At 42.2% G+C, this 11,876-nt stretch overlaps 1 protein-coding gene across 1 annotated transcript; it reads left to right on the forward strand.

Moving 5' to 3' along the window:
* Positions 1–297: 297 nt before the first annotated feature.
* On the forward strand, positions 298–9,766 carry CISD2 (CDGSH iron sulfur domain 2). The gene is made up of 3 exons (XM_059817754.1): positions 298–425; positions 8,160–8,371; positions 9,411–9,766. Exons 1-3 carry the CDS (start codon positions 323–325, stop codon positions 9,498–9,500), a joined length of 405 nt encoding a protein of 134 aa, XP_059673737.1. The 5' UTR covers positions 298–322; the 3' UTR covers positions 9,501–9,766.
* The last annotated feature ends 2,110 nt before the right edge of the window (positions 9,767–11,876 follow it).

An 11,876-nucleotide genomic window follows, 5' to 3' on the forward strand; every position in this document is an offset into this window, starting at 1 on the left:
CCCCGCCCCGGCCCCGCTGCCCACCGGGCTCCGCTCGCGGCGCCGCTCCCTCCTGGCTGTAACGGCCGGCGCCGCCCGCGCGCCGCCTCGCGGCGGCGGCGCCCCCGGCCCCCGCGCGGCAGCGCCCCCTCGCGGCGCCCGCAGGAAGCGCGGCCGAGCGGAGGGGAAGGGGCCGTCTCTCTCAGCGCATGCACACGCGGGGCCGGGGTCGGCGCCGCCCCGCGGCGCATGCGCGGCGGGAGTAGCCCGAGGAAGCGCGCGGGTCGCCGCGGCGGGGGCGGTCGGTGGCCGCGGAGCGCTCCCCTCCCTCTCGGCCGCCGCCATGGTGTTGGAGAGCCTGGCCCGCATCGTCAAGGTGCAGCTGCCCGCCTACCTCAAGCGGCTGCCGCTGCCCGAGAGCGTCGGCGGCTTCATCCGCCTCACAGGTAGGTGGGGGGAGCGGGGGGTCCCGGCGGCCGTCACCCCCTTCCGCCCCTCTGGGGCCGGGTGGGGCGGCGCGCTCTGCCTGGACACTGGCGCCCGCCTGGGCTCCGGCACAGCCCCCGGGCCTGGCCCGTGCCGGGCTGCCGCTTCCAGGCATCGCTCGCTCTCTCCCGGCCGTGCTACGCGAGTTACCTGTTTCAGAAGGGGGGAGCCCCGCACGTTAAATCGCCGTTAAAGCGTTCCAGCAGGAAAGTTACCCCACAAGACGTTTAAGGTGCCCTGTGAGGTACGTGGTAACAGTCAGAGTAGGGGGAGTAAAGCGTACCAGGCTTCTCGGCCCCAGCTCGTTTGCACTGTGCAAGCACCAGCAAGTCGGAGGCCGTGCGCGTGCAGAAGATGGGATTCTAGCTGAAGGCCTACAACACTGCCTCTTCATTTGCTTAAAAGGTTAAAGAGAGCATCTACACTGATTAAAAAAAAAAAACCCAACTTTGTTTCGGGGAGCCTGCTATATACACAAAGTTAGGGGGGGTTATGTAATAATTTTTATAAGTATTTTCTGGGTGAGGGAGTGAAAATCCCTATTCACTAATCATAGCCCTACCACAGAGCAAACAGGAAAGAAAACTAAATACTAGCAAATTCTTTAGGTGTCAGTGCGTTTCAGTGCTTTGCAAACTGGAACTACCTGAGCCCAGGCCCAGCTGTGATAACACAGGCAGAACCTCAGGTAGTGTCAAATGACAAGATTAGTTCAGCGATAATAAGAGGAATGCTCTAACTGAAACTCTCTGGAAATAGAAGTCGTCTTCAAAGTGTAGAATCAACCTTATATGTTTCTCTTGCAGCACTAAGCTATATGACTTAAATAGTGGTGGAAAATTAGTTTCTTTAGAAGTGGCACAATTTGTTTAAAACCAAGTTTGAGTACTTTTTTCCCAGCATGTTTGTGCTGCTTGTAAACTTAAAGTCCCATGTCTTCCCCATGACAAGGAAACCCATTTTAAAGGAACCGTTTTTCTTTCCCTACAACTACTCTCTTATCTGAAAATGCTGTTAATTATATTTACTAAATAGAGGAAATTCAGCTGCTACAAAGTTGGGAGGAAGGGGACACAATAAGCTACAGAGCAGTGCAGCTTCTCATATTCCTAGCATTTGGCAGTTTCCTACTTAAGTCATTGCCCTTTTAACCACAAGTTGTGCTTAAAATTTGTTAAGCTTAGTAATGCTTGAGTTTAATCTCTTCTTGCTTCACTAACACTTCGTTTCACTAACATACGTTTCTGTAACAGGATTATTTGTGCAGTCTCTGTATTTATTCACACTACATAGTAGCAATATAATTTATTCTGAAAACCTCTAGTCAGAACTTTTTTTTTAATAGAATGACCAATAGGGGAGAACTGGTTTGCTGTCATGTTATTTACCCCATAAACAGGTACTTCCTTGGGTTTGGAGGGAGGGCAAAAATCAAACAACTGAAACCTTAAGCGAAGACCAGACATTGAAATGTCAGTCCCAAAAATATTAAACAAAGGTAAAAGAAGGAACTGAGTCAGAAATTGCTTTGAGACCTGGTAGGATTTAATGAGCGTACCTGAAACAATCCACTGTCTCTAGTTCTTAGTGATTTCTTTGACTGGTTTTGTGCTAAACACCCTAAAAAGGGGAAACAGAAATACAATTAAAAATACATAGCTATAGAGACAATATTTTGACACTTTTCTCATGTTTTTCAACAGTCAGCTAGACAAGACTAATATCTGCTGTCATACATCTTCCTCTTAAGGTGGATATGAATGAAAATGGAGGAAAATCCAGCAAAGCTGTACAAGGTGCTTAAAGTTATGGCTTAGGCTAAATGCAACATGGTGAGGCTTTTCAAAAGGAAATCACAGGATGCCACATCATAGGCACCTAGATTAAAAAATGATCCTCTCTTAGTGCTTAGAAGTTATTGAAAGTCATTGAAACCTTATTGCTCATTAAAGACTTTTGTACTTACCTGCACTCAGAGCTGATGTCAGTCTAAAGTTCCATCTGAGAAAACTGGATTGCTTCAACAAGTGGCACCTCTTCTACATTGTTGTTGTGGTCTTAGTCTGTCCTGTCCCAAAGTTGTAAGCCTCTAAGAGCAGGGTATTCCCAGTTCTGGGAGTTATTTTGCAGCAGCCACTTAGAGGATCGTATCTATTGAATTACCGTTAGTGAAAGACTATTAGACAACAGAGAAGATGAGATGATTAATATTCTCTTTTGTGTTTACTACTACAACAAATTACAGAGGAGCATATTCTTTGGCAAATGACACATCACGCATGTCAAGCATTTTTCATTGCTTCTTTTGGGAAGGTGAGAAATAATATTGATCTTAAAACATTTCAAGTGCGTTAGTATTTGTCCTTTGGTGGCATCTACTGAACTTAGTCAGGGACCAGCACTGTAAACACTCGCTAGCATAGACCTTGTTTGCAAAGGCAGGCCAGAACCCACATCTGGAACAGTGCAGTGCTTTGCTTGTTAGCTCTTTTATTGCTTCTGTAAACCTTCATTACTTTCCAGGCACATGCAACTTCAGTTTCTGTAGTGCATCAGTTGTAGAAACAACAGACCAAAAGTATAGGGAACATCCTTTTGTATAGGATACTGTATAGTGTGCTGATTAAAAATCTTGGGACACCTTTTGTCTGTCATGACCTCACCAAATCACAACGGAAGACTGCTTGCTTGGAGAGAGGAAGACTGTTAACATCCAGTGCAAAACTCCTGAAGGTAAAAGCAATGAAGGAGGAAGGAAAGAATGTTTGACCTTGGGTTTGAAAGTGGATATCTAAATTGTCGCACTGCTGCTCAGAAGCCTCTTTCAGTTTCTTAGCATAGCTGCTTTACCTTTCTCTTCTCAAGTTCACTGAAATGAAGAGTGTTGTCTCATGCTGGTGTTGCTTTTTATTCTGGTACATGTCATCAAAACGGCATAGACATTCCCCTCAAAATAGCATGTGGTCAGAATTTCAAGGTTTATGTAAGAGTCTAGGTGCTAGTCTTCTTTCCATAAACATGACGCAGTCCTATGTGGGCTGTCTTACACTTGTCCTACATGTTAAGAGGGACTTCAATGTAACAAGCTGCCAGGCAGGACGAGGACAGTTTTGTGGATCATCTTTTAAAGTACTGAGGGAAAGAGGGTGATACCGTGACAACAGAGTCTTCAGAACCCCTTTGAACAATGAATTTGTCATTTGCAGAGTGGCTTGCTAACCTACCCATAGCTTTGGCTTTTAATGTATTTAAAGTGTGCTATGTCGCTAAAAGGACTGTCACCTCTCTACCTTCATGCCTGCTGAATAAGCTAATGGACATATTAAAGTGGTGTGTGGAGTCACAGAATCACAGAATCACTAAGGTTGGAAAAGACCTGTAAGATCATCAAGTCCAACCTTAAAAAAAAAAACAAAAACAAAAAAAACCCCAAACAACACCACAACACACCAAAAACCAACCCACCCAACACCACACAGCTCCATGCCCATCAAGCTACATCCCACAATGCCACATCCACACGCTCCTTGAATACCTCCAGGGAGGGTGACTCCACCACCTCCCTGGGCAGCCTATTCCAATGTTTCACTACTCTCTCAGTAAAGACATTTTTCCTAATATCCAGCCTGAACCTCCCTGGCGCAACTTGAGGCCATTTCCTCTAGTCCTGTCACTCGTCACTTGGGAGAAGAGACCAACACCCACCTCTCTGCAACCTCCTTTCAGGTAGTTGTAGAGAGCGATAAGGTCTCCCCTCAGCCTCCTCTTCTCCAGGCTAAACAACCCCAGCTCCCTCAGCCGCTCCTCATAAGACTTGTGTTCCAGACCCCTCACCAGCTTTGTCGCCCTTCTCTGGACACGCTCCAGCACCTCAATGTCTTTCTTGTAGTGAGGGGCCCAAAACTGAACACAGTATTCGAGGTGCGGCCTCACCAGAGCCGAGTACAGGGGGATGATCACCTCCCTGCTCCTGCTGGCCACACTGTTTCTGATACAGGCCAGGATGCCGTTGGCCTTCTTGGCCACCTGGGCACACTGCTGGCTCATATTCAGCCGGGTGTCGATCAACACCCCCAGGTCCTTTTCTGCGGGGGAGCTTTCCAGCCACTCGTCCCCAAGCCTGTAGCGTTGCCTGGGGTCCTTTGTGTTTAGTTTGTGTAGCAATGAGAACACCCTTAAGAGACCCAAGCAACAACAGAAAACAGTTAGGATAGAACTGCTTATTAGTTCTGAAGAGAATGTGATTGAGTAATTTGAGTTTGCATGAAGAATTTCATCAGTTTAGAGAATATACAATCACAGTTCCAATCTTCATTTTGACTGGTAGCTAATACTTGCTAAAATTTTGGCTTGCATTTGAGCTGTTACTATAAGAAGCTGCTTTTGGGTCCGCATAGGGTCATTTCCACAGAAACTAGCTAAAACATAAATCGAAGTGAAAGATATCAAAGGAGTAGTTGGTGACAGACAAGCAGGGACCACGTGCTTTGATTTGACTGTCACTGGCTGGCCAGTCCCTTTCTGTTCACAGTGTATGTGTTTCTTATTTTTTTGGACTTGTTGCTGTTGGACTAAAAGTTAAGACAACCTCTCCTCAAAAATGTAACTGTGGCCTGTGGTCCATGGCCTCAGCTTCTTGGAATTCACTGGGCATTCCTGTTTCAAGTGATGTTCCTGATACTTTCCAGGACTTACCTTTGGGATTGGTCTCTGTCTAATACAAGTCAAGTTTGAAGACTAACCTCTTCGCTACTATACTCCCCATTTCTGGCTCCAAAGACTGCCTCTTCCCATGCAGCAGAACTGATAAAGAATCTCCAGAATCAATGTCATTGCTGAATTCTGAGTTATCAGCTGTGAAAATAGACAGTCTTGGGAATTGCCTTACATCTGCATCAGAAAGGTATGAACGGCTTCAAAAACCCAGAGCAGCTTACAGTTTTAGGAAATACCATTGCGTTAGTTTGGGTGAAGCTTTTCTCCCGTCCCTGCCCACGCAGTCCAAAGATCTTTTTTACTTTGTGACAGCATGTTGTTTCACATGCCCTGGAAGCATGGTCACGTTGATTTTTCAGTCTAAAAGTATAAGCTTCTGGCAGTCTTTTGGCAATAACAAGTCAGTTTATGATTAGCGTACATATTGGTGTAACTAGGGGCTTTCTAGAGACTCCCAGATTAGAAACATGGAAAGAAATCATTGGCTAGTGAGGACAAAACTCTTTATCAGCAGTTAGCATGATACAAATATTAAATAATAACCATGATAAATAATAACCTTGTACTTCCCATTCTTGTTGTTTCTAATTTCCTTTCTCAGATGTTACAGCTCTCATGTTCCTGTTTCATTTGGATGAACCCAACCGGTTATGAGTCTCCCATAAACATGACTACTGTTCTGATTTTTTTTTTTGTCGTATCACAGAATCACTAAGGTTGGAAAAGACCTGTAAGATCATCAAGTCCAACCATCAACTAACAAACACCACCATGCCCATTAAACCATGTCCCACAATGCCTCGTCCACACGTTCCTTAAACACCTCCAGTGAGGGTGACTCCACCACTTCCCTGGGCAGCTTATTCCAGTGTTTCACCAGGGAGTATCAGGGAGTTTCAAGCTGTATTGAGATGCCAGTTGCTGTTTAGTTACCAGTCTCTTTTAACAATGTTTAATTCTGATGTGAGACACTTCCTTTTCGTGTGTCAGTCTTAGCCCAGTTCTATTCATCACACCCTTGATAGCTGCCCTGCTTCTGGTTATGGTGCACCTGTTGGAACGTCTGTTCTGTCTTGGAGTGCGGAATAGCTTTGTAGAGATCCACCTCTTTGCCAAGTCATGTTAGGTACTCAATTTGGAAATGTTTTTCAGTGATCAAGTATTTTTCCTCTCTTCTAAAGTACATTCCAAGTCAGTCCTTCACGTAAGGTCAGAAGGTGCATTTGGATTCCTGTTGACGTGGTGTTCTGGAACAGTAGTGACAGAAAAGACGAACAGGCACTGCTGTCCAGGAAACTCAGTATTTTGTGTAACTAAAACCATTTTAAGTAGCACAGTGTTAATTGCTATTATTTAGGGCTTACAGCTTGTTGGGGGAACTGAGAAAAGAGCAACTGAGAAAAGAGCAACAGAGATTAGTCTATTGCAGAGACTCTTAGCAAATTTTGTTAGTTGTTGTGTGTAGGGACCACTGCAAGTGCAGGTGTGGAAGGACTACCGAAAGTTCTTGTAGTGCCTTTAGCATTTATACAGTTGTGGTGCAGTCCCAGATAAATGCAGTAAGTGTAGTTTTTCACTTCAAAGGCTATAGAAAGCTCAAAGAACATAAAACTAGTCCTACAAAGTATTTTCATTACGTGGTGTACTTTCAGAAAATTCAAATGATTGAGAAAAAGCCACTGTGTTCTAACTGGAAAAGTATTAGCATGAACATGTGCTCTATTATTACAAGTAAAATCAAGGTATACAGAATAATGTGATTTCTGAGAGCTACAACCTACATAGCATCCTTAGCTTGCTCTATTGCATTTCCTTTCTTGTACATCTTAATCTTGAAAAACAAACTGTAGAACAAAATTTTGCTATGTTCTGATCCTAAATCATTTAAAAGAAGAACTTGATTACAGTGTCTTGTCTTACAAAGTGCTTGTGCAGCTATTTGTGCTCCAGCTCATTACACTTATTTGTTTCTTAATATTTTAAAATATTTTTAAACTCCTTTCCATTTCTGTATGTTTGTTTAGATCTAATGTATTCTCCGGAAATTTAGAAAAATGCTCTCTCCTTTATTGCACCATGGTACTTAAATTACACTGGAGTATTGTCACAGCACGTTTTGCTGGAAAAGTGGATCCACCTTTAACATGTATAAATCTTATGCCAGGTGCTGGTGAATTTCTTTAAAAGTCCAGTAAGTCTTTCGGTATGTCTAGACGATTTATAATGATGCAGCAAGGCAGCTAAGTCTGCAGAGGATACTTGAATCTCTTACCTGTACTTAAAAGAAGTTCCCCAGCTTGGTAAAAAGCAATTTTGTGTGGCTTGACTTACCTGATCTTAGGACTCTTTCTTTCTCTATGTGTTGTAGAAACTGGTTGCAGATCCCTGAGCAAACAGAGCTCTGAAAAATAAAACCAAAAAGATTGGTGAAGGTTTTGCTAGTGCTTATCTGATAATTTCTACCAAAAGTTAAAAAAACACCTTGGAACAAATAAAATGAGAAAAACTTCAAGAAGCTAAAAATCTGAAATAAGCAATTAAAAATTGAATTATAAAACATACTGAATAATTCTTCATATACAGAATGTTAAGCTTCTGGCACTGAACATACTTACCGCATGTAATCATGCCCAGTTTGCTAGTACACGGTGCTGGTTTACCTTGGGTGAGCAAAACCCCTGTAATTTTAGGGTTCCTCATTTCAGTATGTCTTTTATTTGTTTTGGATTAATTCTCTTCCATTGAGTCATCTTCTAGTGTTAGACTTCAGTTTAAATTCTAGGAGTCACATTTTTACCTTGTCTACAGTAAAACCCAAGTTTTAATCTGGGTCTTCATTCTTCTTAAGGTTTGCCCTCAGAGCCTTGCTGACTGAGCAACCCCATTCCCTACCCTAAGCCTAAGTCATTTGAGAGTAGCTGATGCTGCACCATACTGATGTGATGTCAAGAGCCAATCTAAATTCCACCTGTCTTTAGTTTCAGAATGGCTGCGGTTATTGCCTTTCCTGGGTGTGCTGGCCTTGCTCGGTTACCTCGCTGTTCGGCCGTTCCTCCCTAAGAAGAAACAGCAAAAGGATAGCTTGATTAACCTCAAGATCCAGAAGGAAAATCCAAAAGTAGTGAATGAAATAAACATCGAAGATCTGTGCCTCACTAAAGCTTACTGCAGGTGTTGGCGTTCTAAGACGGTAAGACACTGTGCTACTGTAGGATTAAAGATTGAAACTTGCATACTATTATCAGTGCTTCCGTGGTGAATTGCTACATGTTGACCTGTTGCTTTTCTCTGGAGATGGAACATGTTCCTGGTTTTTGAGAATGGCACAGTTCTGTTCTCCACTGTAAACCTGTCTACATGCAGAAAGAAACTGTAGAAACTTGTAAGAAACACAGTAGGGTTTTTTTCTAGAAACACTTACAGGGTGACCACCTGTGTGTAGATTAAAACCAAGCAAGCCTTGTTTAATATTTGGAAATATGTTGCAACTAATTAGAAGATAACTACTCTATTTTGCAAAAATAATGCTTAGAAAGTTGTTCATCTTAGAATGAAAGTAAGGCTGGACCTGTGTTGGTGAGGGATAGCATATCCTCCTCTGGTCCAGAGCAGCCAATAGATGACTGGTTTGTGTAGTCCGTATCCCTCAGATCAATTAGATGTACATGGGTATTTTTCATCTACCCTTAATTTCTTTTGAATGTCCTGACTGCAGTCTGGTTCTGTCCTCTCTCGACTGACTGCTTTCCTGTTTTAACAGAAAAATCTGCCCTGGACCTAAGAAACCCTCTCAACTATTCTTCCTTCAGAATAATCACTGTGTTCACAAGTATTTCAGTTTTCCTTAAAACAGTACTTTCTGTTTGCAAATGATTAAATCTATTAAGACCAGTTTTACTAGTTCCACAATAAACCTTAAACCATTTGTGGCTGTGATGGCTGCTTTGCTTGCTTTTCTTTCACGGAAAAGGCTTCATCCCTAACTTTGTGTCTAAGAACAGCAATTTTAGGACCTCACAAACTTAGTTACCTGTTAGCAGCATTTTTTTTCCCCGTAGTAACATGTGTCCTGTGTCTGATAGAAGACAGGGAGTTTGATGTTGAAATGGGACATAGTAGGAGGAACTAGCAACACTATCAAAGTGCTCTTGGCATAGGAAGAAGTATAAAAATCACCACCCAGTTGCTGTACAGAGTTATACTAATTCCTCATGTATGTTTTCTTCCAGTTCCCTGTCTGTGACGGCTCCCACAACAAGCACAATGAATTAACAGGAGATAACGTAGGTCCACTAATACTCAAGAAGAAAGAAGTATAGCAGATGCTTAATCCACTAGATCATGACTGATAAAAAGTCTTTTTATACGGTTGTAGTTGCAAGGGACAGCATTTTATTATGTGATCAGTATGATTTAGTCTAATTATTGCTGTAGACTTCTTTTTGGGATAAACTACATTTAGACAGTGCTAAATCTGTCACTGTTTTGATACTTTATTCTGAGAAGAACTATGTCTGCTTTGTAAAACTGTAAAGTAACTATCTCTGTAAATAAGTCATTTATTTCAACAATAAAATGACTTCCTACAGTTAAGCCTTTTTTGTATGAACATGCAGCTATAAAACTGTCAGTATTTCCAAGTGACAGCAGTGCACCTTTCTACTGATTTTGTTCTGCTGAGAACCCATGTTTTGTTCTGCTTTTCAGGAACAAATTTAAGTGCACTTAAGTGGGAAAAAAGATAATAAATGCATCCTTTGTGAGGGCAGGCAGCATAGCCGTGTTAAGTTACACTAGGTGAAGGTCTGGCCTGCGCAATGCTCAAGTGGGCAGTTTGTTCGTCTCATGCAAAGCAGCCCGCCTCAGACAAACCCCACACAGCTGGACAGTCTCATACAGTGTCATAGGTGGACTGCTGCAGTTCCAGACTGTGTAAACAAAACTATTGAGCCGGTTAGCCACTAACATTATCGCTTTATTTCGGGCCCCTGTGTTGATCGTTCCTGAGCTCTTGTAAGTTTACTTGCACTGTAGCCGCTACTTTTTGTAGCGGGGACTTCCATGGGAGGAATTGGTTAAATGACAGAACTAAGAAAGCAGAGCTGAGCTGTATTCTTGGCTTGTTACCCATTCAGAATGATTATTTGGGCAAGTCAGAACTTTGCTGTGGTACAGCTTAATTTTGGATGCAGGTAAGTAATTGCTACTTATCTAACTGTTAAACTACTAATTAATTCTTCTAAAGTACTTTATTCTTCAATGAAAGACTGTATCCATAAGTTTAAAAATAAAAAAGTTTTATCAATGCCACAATTTTAGACAACTATACTAAGGCAGATTTGTGCTGTTCCTGAACAGCATTTCACTTGATCCATTGCTAGGCAGGTGGGAAGCCCCAGAGCTGCATGCCATTGCCAAAGCTGATAACCACAGTGCTGAAACAGAAAGCAAGTCAGGAAGCCGTTCTCACTTAATGGGTCTTATAGCAGCAGTAGAACTAAGGTAGATCATTCCTCCTGCATTGTAGTTCTAGGTACCTGAACCTCTTGCCTTGCAGCAAAAGGTGGCAGATTAGGATGTGACTGTGTGTTAAATGCCTGCTTTTACAAAGTGTGTAATAGAATGGTGGTACAGTCTTTAATGTTTAAATGCTTCATGGTGCTCTCACCTTGATGGATGAGCAAACATAAACATTATAGAAGGCTATAACATTTATATCAGAGGAAAATCCATAATGTTATTAAGTGTCTTAAACTCAGTCTTCACTTACAGATGCAGTATATTCAACACCAAGCCCCATTTCTTGGGTTTGGTGAAAAAATTACTATGTGAAATGCAAAAGCCTGTCTTTAGATTTTTTTTTTTCAGGCTTCAAAATCTGCAGCCTACTGTAGCAGGCTGTTATTATATACAAATATGTATGTGCTTCCAGCTTTTATCAGGATACTTTTGCATTCAAATAGTTTAATTTTCCTCCTAAGTCTGAGAAGTAAACTACATACATCAATCCTGTTTTCACTTCCATTGCTCTACTCAGACAAACCCTGTAATACAGCAAGTATAAGTAATACATCAAAATTGGTTTTGTTTCTGCCACAAAGCTCCTCTAGAAGGAGCATGACAATGTAAGGTTTAACCTTTTGACTCTATCTCTAGCACAGCTTGATTGTGTAATTAATTTTTTCTCCCTGCTCACTGTTAGATGCGATTGCTGCTAAACCATCTACAAATGTGGCTAGGGAACAAACGGGTGTTTTTTGTTTGTGCCTGCAATAGCAGCACTCAGTCACAGTTCCTTTGTAGAAAGGACATTTTAGTAATTTCCACAAGATAATAAAATGAAGATCACAAGGAAGATAAATTACTATTTCCTTGCATTTCCAAGTCTGTCAAGGTAATACTGTCTCTCATGGCCACAGAATTTTCAATAGAAAATATCAAAGAATTTACTAATCAGTTCAAATTATCTACTTAAGGTCTACAGGGATAGACAGCTAAGAACTGAAGTGTCTGCAGAGCCCTGTACCTCACCAGTAATTGAGAGTGTTGAACCAATTACTTGCTAGAATGTGCTTGGTCATGTCTTGCCTCTGGATGACTTTTCTAACCTAATTTGGAAGCTCCACACAAAGGGACAAATTTGCCCCTAATGCTAATAAAGACCAGGACTGAAGTAGACTGCATCTTCACAGTCT

The sequence above is a fragment of the Gavia stellata genome, chromosome 5 (genome assembly GCF_030936135.1).
Source record: "Gavia stellata isolate bGavSte3 chromosome 5, bGavSte3.hap2, whole genome shotgun sequence".
In the NCBI taxonomy this organism is placed as follows: domain Eukaryota; kingdom Metazoa; phylum Chordata; class Aves; order Gaviiformes; family Gaviidae; genus Gavia; species Gavia stellata.